Source organism: Pan troglodytes, chromosome 7, assembly GCF_028858775.2.
Source record: "Pan troglodytes isolate AG18354 chromosome 7, NHGRI_mPanTro3-v2.0_pri, whole genome shotgun sequence".
NCBI lineage: Eukaryota > Metazoa > Chordata > Mammalia > Primates > Hominidae > Pan > Pan troglodytes.
The window spans coordinates 26,262,744-26,281,664 of record NC_072405.2 but is presented as its reverse complement, the minus strand read 5'-3'; the positions used below and the strand labels follow the sequence as shown (position 1 = coordinate 26,281,664).

The 18,921-nt window shown below is 36.5% G+C and overlaps 1 protein-coding gene across 50 annotated transcripts in view; it reads right to left on the bottom strand.

The window, feature by feature from the left end:
• Window positions 1-18,921, bottom strand: part of PCM1 (pericentriolar material 1) — a 103,593-nt gene that overhangs the window by 47,113 nt on the left and 37,559 nt on the right. For all 50 annotated transcript variants that reach the window (XM_063816237.1, XM_063816210.1, XM_063816214.1 and 47 more), the window contains 9 exons: window positions 18,755-18,884; window positions 17,339-17,479; window positions 16,222-16,412; window positions 14,745-14,945; window positions 13,296-13,515; window positions 13,041-13,186; window positions 12,344-12,534; window positions 9,761-9,932; window positions 6,810-7,168 (listed from right to left, as the gene is read on the bottom strand). In XM_063816237.1, coding sequence (XP_063672307.1) covers window positions 6,810-7,168; window positions 9,761-9,932; window positions 12,344-12,534; window positions 13,041-13,186; window positions 13,296-13,515; window positions 14,745-14,945; window positions 16,222-16,412; window positions 17,339-17,479; window positions 18,755-18,884 — 1,751 coding nt within the window. The remainder of the gene's footprint in view (window positions 1-6,809; window positions 7,169-9,760; window positions 9,933-12,343; window positions 12,535-13,040; window positions 13,187-13,295; window positions 13,516-14,744; window positions 14,946-16,221; window positions 16,413-17,338; window positions 17,480-18,754; window positions 18,885-18,921) is intronic.

Sequence of the window (18,921 nt, the reverse complement as noted above, 5' to 3'; positions counted from 1 at the left end):
CTGGATATTACAACAGAGAAAAATATTCACACACTTATTCCATAACCAGCCACTTTAACAGTTTACCTTGTAACTCTAGGAGCTACTTTCCAGTATCTCTTGGGCTTTCTTAGTATACAAAAATGCCACTAGAAAAGACACATAAAACTTGCTTCCTTCCTTTTCCAATATTTATTACCATTATAATTCCAATTATTTGACCTAATACTTCCCAAATAATGGTAAATAATGATGGTGGGACAGAAGGAATCCCTGTTTAGTTCCTAATTGAGATAGAAATATCTCTGGAGTACTTTCATTTACAATGATGTACACTGGCTAACAGTCTTTATTACACTCAAATTACTGCTCAGTCTTTTGAGACTGAGTCTCATTCTGTTGCCCAGGCTCAAGTACAGTGACACAGTCTTGGCTCATTGCAACCTCCACCTACCAGGCTCAAGCAATCCAACTGCCTCGCCCTCCCAAAGTGCTGGGATTACAGGCATAACTGCCTTCTTATACCCATTTTACTTCAAATTCTCATGAGAATAGCTTCTATGATTATTTGTCCCTTTGATAGAATAAATTATGTTGACAGATTTCCTGGTAACAAATCATCATTACATGTCTGAAATAAACTCTAGTGTTGACAGTCTAGAATTCTTTTGATACAATGGCAGATTCAATTTGCTAATATTTTATTTTTACTTTTGAATTTATATTAGTGAGACTGATCTACTGTTTTCTTTATTAAACTGTTCTCTGTCTTCTTTATCTTCCCCTGTATAAAGGTCTCTATTTTGATTCATAGGTTGTTTCTTTAGTTTTCCTCAGACAGGATAAACTAGTATCTCCTTTTCATTCTGACATGTGGAGGGTCCCTTGGCTGAGTACAAGGTTCCTGAGTTGCAGTTCTTTGTCAACTGTGTAGCGTCATTCCACTTTTTTCTACTTCTGCTTGTGTGGTAAGGAAGATTGCCTGGTGTCGGTTTGGTTCTTTTTCTTTGTATGCAACTTGGTCTTTCATGTGGAAGCTTAGAGGATTTTTACTTTTTCCTTGGAATTCAGGGATTTTGCCAGACTCTGCATAGGTGTTTGTGTGTTTCCCTCACTTCTCTCCTGGCTAGACAATAGCCAGCTGTTCTGATCTGCAGTCTCAAGTCTTTCTTCATCCCATCTATTATTTAGTTATTGCTTGTCCACCTGGTTTTTTATTTTCCCCTTCAGAACTTCTTGTAAGCCTCTAATCATCTTCTCTTGATTTTATCTGTTAGTACTTTCATTCCATTTAATGACATAATTCTTCCCCTTGATTTTCTAGGCCCGTAATTTGGAACTTAATAGCACGTGTCCTCTTTTTCAAATAATCTAAACATTAAAACTTAATGTCATTTTTTTCTAGCTCTAAAGAATTTGTTATAATTCAATCTGCTTATGTGCCCTTATTATTTTGTTCAAGTGTATTTGTTCAATATTTTGTTCAATAATTCTATTTTCACTAGGTTTTGCCTCTTTCAGTGGTCTACTTCTGTTTTCTCCCTGGTAACTAGGTCCCTTTTATATGCACTGTTATATTCACTAGCCTAGTCATGACTCTCACCTTCTCTTAAGGCTGGACCCAAATGCTGGATAGCTTTAATAATGGCAAGATGAGGGTGCATGGAAGTCTCATTCCTGTGGTCAAGCAACATTTTCGCTAGCAAGCTGTCAGTCCCTCATCAAGACAATGAGAGGAATCTTCTCTACTGCTTAGTCTCTTCAGCTGCAAAGACTAATGCTCTCCCATGTACAGGGTTAAGGAAGACTGCCACCTACTTACTCAATAACCTTTCTGCCAACTAGTAGCTTGCAGTAGCAAAACACTGCTACTCTTGGGGGTAAGGGGAAGGGTCAATAATAGGAGGAATTGCAAGGATCTCCTCCAACATAGCTTTCTCCAAGAAGCATGGAGATCTGACCATGCTCCTGACACTCTAGGAAAAAGCCAGCAGACCCTAAAGCCTTGCTTGCATCTTCCAGATCACCGCACAGGTCTACTAACAACAAATAATTTTCCCAAATATTGTCAATTTATTATCTGTGATATCCCATCTAGATTCAGCCCTCCCTCTCTATTTCCAAGGCCATTATGTAAGACTTCATCATCTCAACTTTAGGTTCCAGGTTTTTTCACTGGTCTCTCAAACTAAAGTTTAGCCTCTGCCACCGAGTCTGCATGAAATTTACTGAAAAGAGAGACCTCTTGATTATTATTGATCTTAATATAAAACCAGCAATAAAGAGTATGAGTGCCAAAAGCAATATGTAAAATGACATGACTGGTAGTACTATTGCTCATTTAATAACATACAATGATCTAAAGAAAAAGATTTTAAGTATGTTATTCTAACATGAACATTTATATAAGTGAAATTAAACATTTAAATGCTGTTACTGTATCACATGAAAAGTGATGAATAAATTTTAATCAAAATTAAAATGCATGTAATGTGGCATATACAAAATTCTCAGTGGGTAGTCCCAATAGGTACTTTAAAAAGGAATACATACAGTCATCCTCCAAAATAGCTGAAACTGTGAAGAGAAGTAGGCTATAATTATTAAGATGCTATGAAAAGAGAAAAAAAAAACTATGGTTTTATATATGAGTCCCAAATTAAAAACATCAAAGGCTACATTTCCAAAGTTAAGGTACTAATGTGTGACTGATGAGAGATAAGGATGTTATCGCCTATGCCACTTCACCACTCTTTCCCTTTCTCATTCTGTTTTTCTCAGCATGAGGGGGTGACATTAGTAGAAGAAACAGTACTTCTACTTGAGCCTCCACTGAAGGGAAACAGATCAGCCATGGCACTCTGGAGACCTTGCACATGTCCAAAGAGCGCAGAGAGGTTAAGGTCTGAATCACAGTGCAAGCTGTCTTGGCAGAAGGCCACGGAATCATCCTGGAACATGGACAAGAGAGGCTTGTGAGAAGTTGCTGTATGGATGGACGTTTTCCACTCACCTCTCTCTTGCCCCAGGATGCTTCTGTCAGGAGAGTTTCCCATCTCCTCTCAGGTTCTAATGAAACATGAGACCTTTCTTCCTCAACCTTGTAGGGTACATTTGCAGACTAAACAGGCTTAGCTGCAGTATAACAATGATTCCTCAGCAACAGGGTGTCCCACCATTCAAGGGACAATCGTTAGCTAGCCCCTTTTATTTCGGTGTCACTCTTTTCAAGTGTGAGACAAGGGGCACAGAGAAATGGCACCTTGGACTACTTTTTTCTCTGCCTAAGTAATTAATAACTGTCTAAATTCAAAAAGTTTACTGGTTGTTTACCAGCCAAATCTGTCAGGCCTTGCCTTGCCTAATGTTTCACATCCATTTCATGTCCATCTTCATTAGTGTGCAACAGGAAAGGGAAGAAGGAAGAAATGAAAAGATTCAAGGACAGTAAGAACCCAGAAGGCAGTACCTTAACAGTTCTATCCAATTTTCCAAAAAAAGAGTGAAGAAAATCTTGGCTACTACTCTCTAATAATATCAGAAGAGTATAGTGTAAACAAATTATAGGTCTGATAACAGAAAAACTCAGTAAGGCAGGAAATCACCTTCAACTCATAAGGTCTAAGTCTGAACTCAAGTTTAAAATACGATTATTACATAATTTATATATTCTTACCTCATATGCAATATCTATTTTCATATATAAAGACCTTCTAAGGATTAAAACACATTACCATCATGGGAAACAAAGTTATATGAGATTTATCGAGCTACTTCTGAAAGAATGTCAACATGCACAAAAAACACATATATATTTGGATCAGTCTAGTAAGTATGGGGCAGTATAACTGGCTGTACCATATCTCTCAAGACAGCAGTGTAATTCCCACTATGCTGAAATATCTGTCATATCCGTTCCCAATTCCTCTCATCCTGCTTGTTCCCCACTCTATACTTTTCTTATTGTAGTAACAATTTGAAAGGCTTTCTAAACTTTTCCCCACCCACCTCTATTTACCACTTCCTTTAAGATATAATAAAAATCGGTCGGGCGCTGTGGCTCACACCTGTAATCCCACCACTTCCGGAGGCCAATGGGGGTGGATCACCTGAGATCAGGAGTTCAAGACTAGCCTGACCAACATGGAGAAACCCCGTCTCTACTAAAAACACAAAATTAGCCGGGTGTGGTGGCACATGCCTGTAATCCCAGCTACTCGGGAGGATGAGGCAGGAGAATTGCTTGAACCCGGGAGGTGGAGGTTAAAGATACAGTAAAAATCCTTTTTTCTAACAAATCTTGACCATTCTTATAGCACAAAAGGAACAAAAACCACATAAACCAGTGTTCTAGTTCAGTACTTTTCAGACTTTCACGTACATATCTTCATACCAAAAATCTTGCCAAAATGCATACTGAAGAAAAATACATACTGATTTAGTTGGCATAAGGTGAGGCCCAAAAGCACGCATTTCTAATAATATCCCAGATGATGTAATGCTGCTTGTCCACAGTTCAGAGTTTGAATAGCAAGGATTGAGCTAATTTGATTTTACCCCATATCACTTCGGCTCTGCTATGTATAGTTTGATTCTGCTATCAAGCCTTTTATTTGTGTGTGTGTGTGTGTGTGTGTGTGTGTGTGTGTGTGTGTGTGTGCCTTAAAGTGGGGCACTCACTGACAGGTGGTCTTGAATGCTTGTTGAGCAAATGTGACTGTACATTTCCAGCAGGTATTTTTATACTTCAATATGAAGGACAAGAGCACAAAGATCAGAATGTCAATCTTTGTCTTGAAGTTAAAAGGCTGAATTATATATTTGGAAAAGTAATTCCCCAGAATAAAGGGGTTTCAGAAAAATTAAAACATACCAATATTTCTAGGGTTAGGTGGTCATAGCCATAAATTAGCTAAGGTTCCTGTAAAATCTGCTACTTGAAGTGTAGTCCACAGACCAATACTGGCAACACAAGAGAGTCTGTTAGGAAGGCAGACTCTCAAGTCCCTTCCAAGTCAAATGAATCAGAGTCTGCACTTAAACTGTATTCCTAAGGAGATTCATGTGAAACTCAAGTTTATGAAGTATTGCCCTATCAGATTCAAATTAACTATCTGAATGAGACAATGCTGAAATTTAAAATGTCAGCTTTTCTTCATTTATTTATATGACAAAGAGCATCTCTGTGAGGGCAAAGCCCTAGGAAATAGAAAGTTCTGAGTTGCCTAACGGCCCTGTCTCTAAATGGCCATTATCTACTTAAATCTTCTCTGGTAGCAACAACAGTAATCTTGGAAAAGCGCAGTAACTTTCTGAATAGCTTCAGATTACCAATTAATTTACTAAATAAACCAGCTTCTCCTAAACCTTTATAACCAGAAAATTACTTCAAGGCTGATAATGTGTATGCTAAGAAAAATGTCACCCCTTTCACTCCTGTTCAAACTTGCTTTTTAAACCATCCGTCAGATTCTTCACATGGGGTTCAAGGTAGGAGCCAAGGACTTCAAGGATAGATGAATTACTGAAATTTTTTTAAATGTGCCAATATTCTCTTGTATCTGTGGTTTTCATTAGAGTTTTCTAAGGTTTCATTATCCAAAAGTGATTAAGATGAAGGTTGCCAAAGTTTACAAGTGTATTTTCTTACTACAGGATTTCTCAGGGCATTTACTATACTTGTATGTGTTGTGAACTTCCAAGAAAGGGAGTTAGCAGTGTGCAATGCATTTCAAACTTTCCTGATTATAAGCCTAGAATACTTTGTTCTTAAACACCAATTTTTTTTTTTTTTTTTTTTCTGACAGAGACTTGCTCTGTCACCCAGGCTGGGAGTACAGGGGCATGATGTTGGCTCACTGCAACCTCTGCCTCCCAGGTTCAAGCGATTCTTGTGTCTCAGCCTCCTTAGTAGCTGGATTACAGGCACGCCCACCACGCCCGGCTAATTTTTGTACTTTTAGTAGAGATGGGGTTTCACCATGTTGGCCAGGCTGGTCTCAAACTCCTGCTCTCAGGTGATCCACCTGCCTCAGCCTCCCAAAGTGCTGGGATTACAGGCATGAGCCACCGCAACTAGCCTTAAGCACCAAATACTATCTCCTTAAACTCAGAACAACCTTTCAAGGCCATAGCCCATCCTTTGCAAACATACAAAGAATATCCTTCAGCTGTAACACCGCAGATTTTAGCTAATGAAACTATTTTTAACCTAGTACTACACTTCAGTAAATAATTCAAAAATCACAGAAAACCTATTTTTGTAAGAGGTATGACTAACACCATAAAGAAAATTTAAAAAAAATTTTTTTAACAACTTTAATATGACACTCAATGGCAAGACTGAGTAAAATATGAGTTTACTTCCAGAAGGACTTAAGCCAGCCTGTTTTAAAACTGGTTTTATCATATGATATTCAAAAACTGCAATGTATTTAGAAGCCCACTATTCTTTAAACGAATCAATCAAGAATCCATCTAAAAGTCATGACCAAAGAGTTGGATGCAGGATCCGATACAATAGCAAAAGAAAAAAAATAGTAAACGTGGCCATTTGGCAATTTTTCAATAATCTACAAAATTGAAGCTTTAAGAAGTATAAAAAATAAATGCCATGTTTTACAACATTAATCCAGAAAATTAAACCCTATTTCGAATATTATTTTGTAAAAAAAAATTATATATATAAAGGTAACTAAAAATGACTGTTCAACTAAGTCTAGAACAGCACCTGCACATCTAGCCTTACTGAAACTATATACATGTCAACATGTCAAAGTAAGATTACCAACATTTACACTGATCAACATTCAACAAATTTCAACACTTACTGATGTTTTTAACTCTGCTTTTCAGCTGAGTAGAATTCCTCTTCTTACTTTTTGACTTGGGAGTTTTATCTTTAGATGCCAGGCTGGCCTGTGCAGACGCTTTTCTTGTCTTGAATGTTTTAGTCACTGTTATTGGATCTACTGGATCAGGCATACTGCTAAAGCTTTCCAGTGATTCTTCATCAAACTGGCGTCTTCTTCCGTTTGTATCTAATTGATTTTTGCGGTTACTACTTGTAGATTTTTCTACAGACACTGCAAATCCAGTCTTGATAAATGGTTTCTCTACTTCACCTTCTTGTTCATATAACCATGGTGTCCTACTGCTTTCCACCTCCTCTTCAGGCAGTTTTTTATTCCTTACCAATGAAAACAAGTTTTTATAAGTTAACAACTATAGTTTACGAAAACTCCAAATACACTGAATTTATAGTCTACTCTTGAGTAGATTTAGGTGAATAAAATTGTCAACAGGCTATAAAAATGTTTTCACAAAAATACACATTAAATATGCAAATTATCACATAAGCTATGGTACTAAATTAGTTTTAATTCTGGACCCATCTCACTAAACCACTTTTACTGGCAAAAGTTCCTTATCAAAGATCTAGCATTTGCAATGGAAAACAGTGGGAAAGAAAAATCAGGCTAGCTGCAGTGGCTCATGCCTGTAACTCCAGCACTTTGGAAGGCGGAGGCAGGAGGAATGCTTGAGCCCAGGAATTCAAGACCAGCCCAGACAAGTTGGTGAGACCCCGTGTCTAAAAAAAATTTTAAAAATGAGTCAGGCACAGTGGCATGTGCCTCCAGTCCTAGACAGTCAGGGGGCTGAGGCAGGAGGATCCCTTGAGCCCAGGAATTCAAGGAGGCAGTGAGCTATGATCGTTATCAACTGCACTCCTGCCTGGGTAACAAAGTGAGACCCTGCCTCTAGAAAAAACAACAAAAAGAAAAATCAAGGGAGGATGGGATATACAAGACCAAAAAGTTGGAAGAATGGCTCAGAAAGAGCTATAGCAGAGGGCTTGGGAACATACATGGATTTGTGTTCACCTAAAGCAGTTCAAGTAAAACAAGAATTTGGTGAATACAATTGGTCATTCAATTAGCAATTTATTTCTCCACTCCTTAAGTCCGTAGTTCTATTAGTCTACTGTCATTTCTCAAATTTTATCTGCTGAACACTAGCATCCCTTAATATTTAATAGGTACTCATCGGTCGTCTAGGTTGGGGAGAAAACACATAAAACAAAGTTAAACAGGTCTGTAAAATATCTCACAACTTTTAATATGCCAATGTGCTTTATAAATCTCTTAAGAGTGGTAGTGAGCAACAAGTCCAAAACTTTATCACAGAACCTAGCGTGAACAACAACACTGCTCCTAATAGTCTGGGAGACGGTGACCTACAGGATTTAACTCAAGACAAGGGTTAGAAACCTGTAACTTACAGACTAAATTCAGCCTGCTGCCTGTTTCCATATGACCTGAGAGCTAAGAATGGCTTTTATATTCTTAAATAGTTGGAAGAAAAAAATTAAAAGAAAAAAGTTTGTGACAAATGAAAATTATATGAAAATAAAATTTCTGTGCTCATAAATAAAGTGTTATTGGAGAACACAGCCATACTCATGTTTACATATTGCCTATGGTTGCTCTTGTGCAAAACTGTCACAGATGAATGGCTATGATAAACACTATATGGCCAGCAAGGCCTAAAATACTATCTAGTCTTTTATAGGAAAAGTTTTCTGACCCCTGAATAAGACTACAGGATTTTATCTGACTTTTTATCTCTAGTCATTTAATTCCATGAAATTACAATAGTTGAGATTTTGGGAAATGAGGTCTAATCTGAAGTAGGCCAAATATCTAAAATAATATTAGACATTCAGATCCATCCTAAAAATGATATAAATAATTTAAAACCAGAGTAATTTTTTACTATCAATTATATGAAAATAATGAAGTAGGGACATTCTAGTAGGAAGGTCTATTCACCGAAGCTTTGAATAAATGTTTACTGCTCGTGATGGATATTCATTCAACAATCATTTCTGAATGGCAACTGTGAACTAACACTGTGTTAGGCTTCTGACAACAGAATACCTTTATAGAGCAACATGAGATTTAACAGGAAAAAGATAGAACAACTAAAAAAAAGGAGTCAACAAAGTAACGGATGTTAATCATAGCATTCCTAGTGGTGAATACAAAGTTGGAATTCTCAGAGTTACTGGTTAATCAAGTAAAAAAAAAAAAAAAAATCCCAGTTAATGACTCAGTAATTAAACAGTGTCAAAATGCTAATATAAGAGCCTGAGACCTTCCTAATCACATAGCTAAAGAGAAATATAATGTGAATTATATATATTTTTATGGAGTAGGAAAGACAATCAGAGAGATACATCTGACAGACTAGGTTCAACGGAGCCAACCTTTCACACTGAGTCAAAAACTGTGTTTCAGAAGAAATCCTAAATATCATTAATACCATGCATCCTCAAAACTTATGAGACAAAAGTTGTTTTTATAATCTAATAGTACTCAACATTATATTTGAATAGGCTTTAGGAAGTGATTCTAATCAAGAGCTAGGAATCAAAAAAAGGGATCATCACTTAACAACTATCTTCTAGCAGTTAATATTAGTTTCCAGCCCTAAGTCATTGAACAGCAAACTGCTTTAACCGTAAAGACAGGTATCAAATTAGAGACAAAACAAATCCTATGAGTTACGCCACATCCTTCCAAACAAGTTTTCATGTACCAGGGTTACCAGGAAGTATCTGGCATCTCATCTACTGATACGTCAAAGTTTCATATTTCCAACATCATCAAGCCAAATCATCACAAACGTCCTCCCTAGTTGTGTTTTCAAATTACACATAATTAGATGTAATCACAAAAGTGAATGTTTAAGCAATAAAAGACTGTTTACAATCAGGTACCTTGGTTTCTCTGCTCCAATAGAGGAACTGCTTTCAAAAGGTTTTGGAAAAGCCATATATTCTGTTTTTCCTGAAGAATTCTGGGCTAAGGGTTGCTGCTGTTCACTGGGTGTAGAGATATTGTGAGAAAAATCTCCAAAATTAGAAGGAAATAAAGGGCTGAAATTCATACCTAATCAGTAAAAGCAATGGGTAAGAGAAAAATAAATAAATGTCTTTAGCTTTAAAATGAAATTAAAAGACAGTTTTAATTAAATATGTCATGCAAATCCACCAAAACAAAAAATTGTTAATTAAAAAAAAAAAGCTAATATTTATCCAATCACTGTTCACAGCTTAGGCCACTATGTTTTAGGCATTGGTCAAAGACAATTAATAATCCCCACTCCCTTAAGAGCTAAAAGTTAGAAATAACAGTACCTGACATTTATCAATTACTGGGTGACACACACTACTGCAGGCACTTTACATGTTACTTGGTTTAATACTTAAAACCAAGTAACTTATAAAATAGATACTGCATTCATTTTACCAGTGAGCAAATACTGTTAGAAATCAAACGTCTAATAAATGAAAAAGATCATTAGATCTCAGGTCTGTATGACTCCTACGCTTATGTTGTTTCTACTCTATTTTTATTGGGAAAGTAGAATATAATTAAATACTTACCAAATACTGTTATGTATCAGAGCTATTTGCAAGAGGCTACTAACAACGTGGGGGGAAAGAGACTGGGAACGTTTCACAAAAATTGTACTGTTAAGAAGAATGAAGAGCCTTTATGTAGAGTTGGTGTGGGTATGAAGTATATTTTAGTAAAAAGGAAGAGCATTTGCAATTTCTTATTACTTAAAAGTCTACTCATGTGATGTTTGCTGCCAATATTAATTGACACCCAAGAACTAAAAAGTCTCTTAAATTTTTTATGCCACTGTCTTGAAAATCCTATTAAGAAAAAACACTGTGGTGTGTATATATATATATATATATACACACACACACACATACATATACACACACACATATATATACATCCATATATATACACATTGCTGGGCATAACACTGTAATATATATATGTAAGAAGTATTGAGTACATATATATTGTGATTATATATATATACATTCACAAAGCCCTCTCAACCTTTTTTCTCCTCCTATATTCCCTGCCAACACCTTTAACTCCTCCTCATGATTCACCTCATATAATCGGTCACTTAACTTATTCACTCTATCACTATAATGTCTTTCAGTTACTCCTTTTTCTTGATCCCTACTGACAAGGCCTAAGGCCAGGCTATCATTCTTTCCATATTATTATGACAGCCTTCTGTTCACCAGCTAAATCTTCACTCCTTTCCTCCAACTTCTCCCGAACACTTTCACCAGTGTAATCTTTCTAAAATATAAATTTCATGTTATCCCTTGCTCAAAGTCCTTCAATGGCACCCTCGTCTGCAATATAAAACCTAAGCTTGTTTGCACATCATAAAATCTCTCTGCCACTCTTCAACCACATCAATTACTCTTCCCCTAAATACTAGCCACACTTAAATACCTCTAAATTCCCTGAGTGATGTACTATTTCATTGCTTTATAACTCTAAGTGGTTCTATTAGAAAGCCCTTTCATTTCTAATCTCTCTGGAAATAAATTCTATTCATTCTTTAGCTTAAATATCAACTCTTTTTTTTTTTTTTTGGCGGGGGAACTGATTTGCTGACACTTCCCAGCATTTGCACTACTGTTATGGCACCCGTGGCACTGTACTATAAGCATTCATTAACAGCATCCTCACTAGACCCTGAATTCCTTAAAGGATCAGTGTCACTCATCTTTAGATCCCAGTAACTTACATAGTGTCTGGTACATAATGAGTGCAGAAAAAACCATCCAAAGAAAAGCTTAAGCTAAATGTGCTCTCCTTTAGTCTATTAGTATCCCCCTAACAAGACATGGTACTCCTTTAGGAAAGCACTGTCTTATTCATCTTTACTCTCCCAGAGTTTTACACAGTGCCTAGTATACAGCAGCCATTGAACAGGTTCTCTTTCCTCTTAATAAATAGTTGAAGCAATCATTCCTAAGTAGTTTACTTAATTTCATTAGCAACCGTATTATTAAAGTTTGGTTTAAAATGAACAACGTAGGCTGGGCACGGTGGCTCATGCCTGTAATCCCAGCACCATGGTAGGCCAAGGCAGGTGGATCACCTGAGGTCGGGAGTTGGAGACCAGCCTGACCAACATGGAGAAACCCCATCTCTACTAAAAATACAAAATTAGCTGGGCATGGTGGCACATGCCTGTAATCCCAGCTACTTAGGAAGCTGAGGCAGGAGAATCCCTTGAACCTGGGAGGTGGAGGCTGCCATGAGCCAAGATCATGTCACTGCACTCCAGCCTGGACATGAAGAGTAAAACTCCACCTCAAAAAAAAAAAAAAAAAAAGTTTGTAACTTTCTTTGCAAACATTTCCTACCCCATTCCAAAAGAAAATGTTAAAACATCTAGGCAATAGACAAATTACGTTGTTCCAAACACTTTGCTTTTATTTATTTTCTCTTTAGGTTAAGTCACCTACCTGGTGCAAATGATGAAAAGTTAGTAAATCCAGGTATATTGAAGAGATTTACAGGCTGTGTTGGAAAGCTGAAAGGACAAAATAAACTGGGAGAAGGAGGGTGCGATGCACTACTGCCTCTTTCCTTGCCTCCAGGTTTTTCTGGATGCTGATTTTGCTGGCGCATAAGTTCATTTAGCATTTGTTTCAACCTACAAAGATTTAAGTCAGTAATCTAAGAATCAGTTATATTACCATATATATAAAGTACATTCAGGAAGAATACATGTAAAAAAATGATTCAAAAGCATGCAGACAAACTGCTCTGATACTGTAACAAATACGTGCTTGCTCTATAAGGCTTAATTCAATAACTTTCCCTCTGGAACAAGAAATGAACTTAGTACTTCTGTCCGACAGTCGGTAAAACTGTAAGAAAATCACTTTTTTGTTTGTTTATAGCTTCACTGTGGTACAATTTACACACCATAAAATCTGCCAAAATATAAGTAAAATTCAATAACATAAATTTATAAAAACAGAAATCCATGGTATTAAAAGGTAACATTAGGTAAATCACCACTTATAAAATTCTCAAGGGAAAGAGAATGTCCAAATATGCAATTTGGTCTTGCTCTTTTCTCCCAGAAGCTAACTGTAAAACCTCTGCTCAATGTTAGCTCTTATACAGTCTCAATACTTCTAAGAAACAGATTACCTCTGAACATTATTCTGTTGCCATGTTAGCTGAGTATAGCACTGGTTCAACTGGTGCATTATGAAGTGTACTTGAGGAGATGCAACATTGCTGGGCATAACACTGTAAGGACCCGTGAGAAGAGTTTGTAGCAGACAAGATAGAGTCTATTGAAAGAAAATGTTTGTTAATAGTTACTGATGACTTGAGAAAAATTTGTATTGCTTCAGAAGTTATAAAAATACAAGAAAAATATACTTTCATAGCAAATTTTACCTGCTGGTCTTGCATCAAAGTCTGACAAATACTGACACTAAAATCAAGCTGTTTCTTTAGCTGATTGATTTGTTCTTGCCATTGTTCTTTCTCTTCTACGTAAGAGAGCTCTGACACCCAACGAAGGTTTTCTTGCCGTTGCATGCTGATATTCTGTTGCCTTGTCTTGGCTAAAGGACGATAATTTTCATCTGCCGAAAAAGGGCAATTGTTCTTCCACCTAACACAAGATTGAAAGCATTAAGTCATCATACATAATAATTTGGTTTTTAAAATACAGCAATAAACTCTGATACTCAGGCCTATGGGCCAATATTCTGTTTTAAATTAAAAGAACATACAAAGTATTAAAAAATATAGAGGGGGGAGAAGTCCAGATCTTTAGCTTTGTACAATTATTAGTTTTCATTAGTCTCCAGTCTTTTTCATGTATGTTTTTACACAGAAGTGTCCATATAATTAAGTATTCTGCAAAATAAAAATATTTATTATGTCACAAGTACTATTCCATTCTTCATGCTTTAAGTTCAACCACATAGTATTTCATCAAGTGGAACTACTATATCTACTTCACCATCTGTTATTCATGAAGAAATTTTCAGTTATAATTATTAGTAACCATGTAATAACATCTTTGTTGGCAGACTCTTTTCACTATCTACAGTTTGTTATTTTTGCTTAATTCTCAACAGCAGGAGTGAAGACTGATCCAGTTTACTTGGATCTACTGGAACAACATTCTTGTGGTATAATAAAATATCTATCTGTTCTTTGTGCCTGGTTCCTAGCACAGAGTTCCTAAAACCCTTGGAATCTCCCAAGTGATAATGTCTTTTGTTATCCATAACAAGCCCCTTTCAACCAGATCTGAATTTTTGCTAATGGGACCAATCACCAACAGTCAACAATTTTATCAATTGTGCTTAAGCAATGAAATCTCCTAAAAAACCATAAACAGAATTCAGGCAGCTTCTGGGTCACTGAACACATCAAAGTGCTGGGGAGGGTGGGACACACAGAGGAAACCATGGAAGCTCTGCACACCTCCCCAACCCATACACTGTCCTAACACACCTCTTCCATTTGGCAGTTCAGAATCCTTTATAAGAAATGAGGAAACATAAGTAAGTGTTCTCCTGTATTTCGTGAGTTTTCTAGCAAATAAACCTGAAGGGGATTGTAAGAACTCCCAAATTTCTAGCCATGTTGCACAGAAGTGTGGGTAACATGGGGACCAAGCACTTGAAATTGAAGTCTGAGGTGAGGGCAGTCTTACCGAACTGAGCCCCTTAACTTGAGGGGTCTGCACTAACTCTGAGTAGTTAGTGTAAAAATTGAATTGAGTTGTAGGACATTCAGTTGGCTTGGAGAACTGCAGAAGTGCTTGCTGTCAGTCAAAAAGACCTGAGCCTCTTAAATTAAGCACAAAATTAAAATACTGAAACTAACCTATTTTTAGTTTCCTTTCCATTGTAGGAGTTATGATTCACACTGTTAGAAGGATACACAGAAAAGTTATCATTGGAACTGGCATCTTGCTCTTCTTCCTCCTCTTCATCTGTCCGAACAATTCCTTCAGAAAGGTAACCGTCTTCATCTCCTTCTTCATCTAGTGCACACTGGGTAGACCCTCCCCAAGTTGCCATCGTTCTAGTGATTAAGAGACATAAAACAGATGTCATTCTGGAGATAAGCTAAATACTCTGCCACCTACTATGTGCCAGACATTGTTTCAAACATACATATACACGTCTGTATATAAAATTTCATTTAATCACAATAACTATGCTATGGGTGGCACTCTCCCTATTGCTGTTATATATAGAATATGTTTAGTTTGCCTTCCTCAAAACAATTCTTCAAATACATTTAAATAATCATCATATCCCCTGGGACTACTTCCCAAAGCTAAACTACCCTTAACATTTCCTTGAGGGAGTTTTCAAGATCAGTGCAGTTCAGCAGAACTTTCTATAATTACGGCAATCATCTGTATCTGTGCTATCCAATACAGTAGACACTAGGTACACATGGCTACTGAGCACTTAAAATGCAGCTAATATGACTGAGAAAATAAATTTTTAATTTCATTTGATTGAAATTTAAATAACCACCTATATCTAGTGGCTGCCATACTGGACAGCAAAAATCCAGACCAATGATTCTGAAACCAGATGCTCATCAAAACTATCTGAAGAACTCTGTAGAAGAACAGACGTGTAGTACCCAGAACAGAATAAAATATTGTAGATATAGTCTGATCAGTAAAATGCATATTGGGACTCCAAGAATAGAAGTTCATCTGAGAAGAGAGTAGGGCTTGGTGCAAAATTCCAGAAATTCCAGAAATGCCATCTGAGCATATCAAAAGGGAAGGTCATAAACAAATCTATATTTCAAAATTTTAGATATGGTTATTACTATATAGCTAAATAATTCACTGATCTTATAGATGACCAACTCTTTTAGAAATATTCTAAATATGGACATTTTAAACTGAAATCCTAAAAACTAAATTATTATAATAAAATGCTTTAAGATCCTTAAGAACCTTACAAACAGCAGATACTCAATTTAAGCAAAAAAGGGCCTATTTCTGGCCTGACAGAAAAGCACTACAAAATATCAAGCATTTTCTTTTTATAAACTTAACTAATAAGGCTTATACACATAAGAAAATCTGTATCACCATTTGATCAAGTGCCATAGTAATTTAAGACAAAAGAGAAAGCTGATGCTACGAGAAGTCAGAACAGAAAGTGGCTGGATTCAGTTAAACTGGGTCACAAAGGTGGTAGTTAAATAGTAGCCTCACTGAAATAGCAGATTTGTGCTGTGGTGTAGAGGAGAAATGTGGCTGCCTAGCCTACAGGTCAATCTTCGGCAGGTGACATTTTTAGAAAAGTGATTTATGCAGCTCTCTTACTTTTCTGTTCTACTTTGCTGAGGAGTACATAGGTTCTCAGATCCATCACTTCTCAATGACACAGCCACTGGAGATGCAGTTTCAGCCAGACCTTGCCTCCTCTGATGTTCAGCCATCAGAGCTTCAAGCTGCTTTCTTCTCTGTCGCAGCTCTTCCCTCAACATTTCATGTCTTCTCATTTCTGACCACAACTATTTTTTTTAAGAAACCAGAGTTAAGTAAATATTTGGATTTGCTGTAGCCTAAAAGAGTAAAACACTACTAGTATTGTCAGTATCAACAAACGTTTCTATTCTCATTCTCTCCTTTTCACACTAACATGTCCATGAAGGTTAAAATAATAATATAGTTATGATTACAAAAAAATTAGCCAATTTTTTTTTTTTTTGAGACAGAGTCTCACTCTGTCGTCTGGGCTGGAGTGCAGCGGTGTGATCTCGGCTCACTGCAACCTCTGCCTCCCAGGTTCAAGTGATTATCCTGCCTCAGCCTCCTGAGTAGCTGGGATTACAGGCGCCCACCACTACGCCTAGCTAATTTTTTTTGTATTTTTTAGTAGAGATAGGGTTTCACCACGTTGACCAGGCTGGTCTTGAATACCTGACCTCATGATCTGCCCACCTCAGCCTCCCAAAGTGCTGGGATTATAGGTGTGAGTCACCGCACATGGCCTATTAATAGAAACAAGTAGAACTCAAATATACTTCAGAAATTATTTAGGAAAAATTATATTTTCTACAAACTACATATAAATAAAATGTCAAAGGATAGGTCTTTCTAACTGAAATGATTACTATTTGCTGCAACTACCCCCCTATATATTTCTGCCAAATATTTACTAACAAAGAACATGGATATTTTTAAAAGATAATTACTTTTTAGAAAAAATTATTTAAAACTTTTCAATTAAAGTTTAAAAATTAAAATGTTGTCTTTCTTATATTATTATAATCTATTACATTTTTGTGTCTACTAAAAAAGGCACAAAGCAGACTACTATTTACAAACATGTTTCAAGGATATTCAGTTTCCTTTCTTGAGATGTGCCTTATTGAAGAAAAAAAAAAAAGGAAAACAAAAGACTAACTCAGGAACAAGAGAGTACAATTTACAATACCTCATTATCTACTATTGAAGAATCTTCAGGCTCAAAAACAGATTTGCTTGTACTGGTCTCATGCTGATTAACAGTTGGGGTTGAAGTAACAGCTGGCATATATTTTTTGGTGGGACAGTTACCCACACTAGCAGCTGACAGCTAAAAAGGAATTCACAAAAAACGTTATGAGGAATTAAAGCAATTATATTAATTTCATAAAAGCAGTTACTTTAAATATGGCACTAAGGCTCTAGTGCCATATTTAATCTGCTATCAGACCCTGATTTCCATCATCATCCGAAGATAACTTGAAATAAGAAAACAAAGATGAAAACACAAGCTGAGGTTAACAAACACAAGCCCTCAGAAACAACAGGGATAAAACATAATGGAAAATTTTGTATACTTAACCCACCTTTGCAACATATTTCTCTAGACATTATTTAGATTGGAGATAAGGAGAGAAAAAGGATTAGATACAGTAGGAAAGGCAAGGGTTTAGAAAATGAACACAGTTGCCCTGTTTTCCTTTCTTTGAAAACACAACCTAACTGAAGATAAAGCTAGCCAATAAACTCTGGGAAAATATCAGAAGGAATTATTATCCCCTTCCCATATTATTAACTGATTATTTGATATCACCAAAGATATCTTATTTTCTGTTCAATCTCAAGACCCATGTATAGGATCCTAGTTAATAAGCAAAAGTATATACAACTTACTCTTTAAACCACATACAGTTATTTTCCTTAGATATCTTATGGTGGCTTAAAGATTTTATTATATTATTTCAGGCCAATAAAAGATGGAAATGCTGGTCCATAACTGCGAAAGTCAAATCAGAATATTTTAACATAATAAACAGTTATGAGTACACATGTTCTGAATCTGTGGCCAGCCAGCCCAGTAAGAATGAAAATAATGAGTCAATTCCTATGTGCTGTCTTTTACAGTGTAAACGTATAACCCCAACTCTTCATTAATTCATCCACTTCATTAATCACAAAATTACTAGATATAATTCTGTCACTTTAATACTAGAAAAAAAAGAGTAGTTTCTCACGCCTGTAATCCCAGCACTTTGGGAGGCTGAGACGGGCGAATCACGAGGTCAGGAGATCGAAACCATCCTGGCTAACACTGTGAAACCCTGTCTCTACCAAAAATACAAAAAATCAGCCAGGCATGGTGGCGGGTGCCTGAAGTCCCAGCTACTCAGGAGGCTGAGGCAGAAGAATGGCGTGAACCTAAGAGGCAGAGCTTGCAGTGAGCCGAGATCACGCCACTGCACTTCAGCCTGGGCGACAGAGGGAGACTCTGCCTCAAAAAAAAAAAAAAAAAAAAAGAAAAACAAAAACAAAAAAGAGTACTTTCAGTTGACATCAGGTTTTAAACATCTTTTTTCAGACAATTAGAAATAAATTTCATAATTACCTGTAAGTCAGGGCATGCCGTTTGCAATGCTTGAATTTTCTCCTGAATGTCAATCAGTTTCTTTCTTTCCTCCTGCAATTGTTTTAGCTCTCTCTGTTGCTGCTGTAGTTTAGCCTCATAAAATTTCTCTCTACAATTAAATTGACATTATATTTATGGACTCCAAT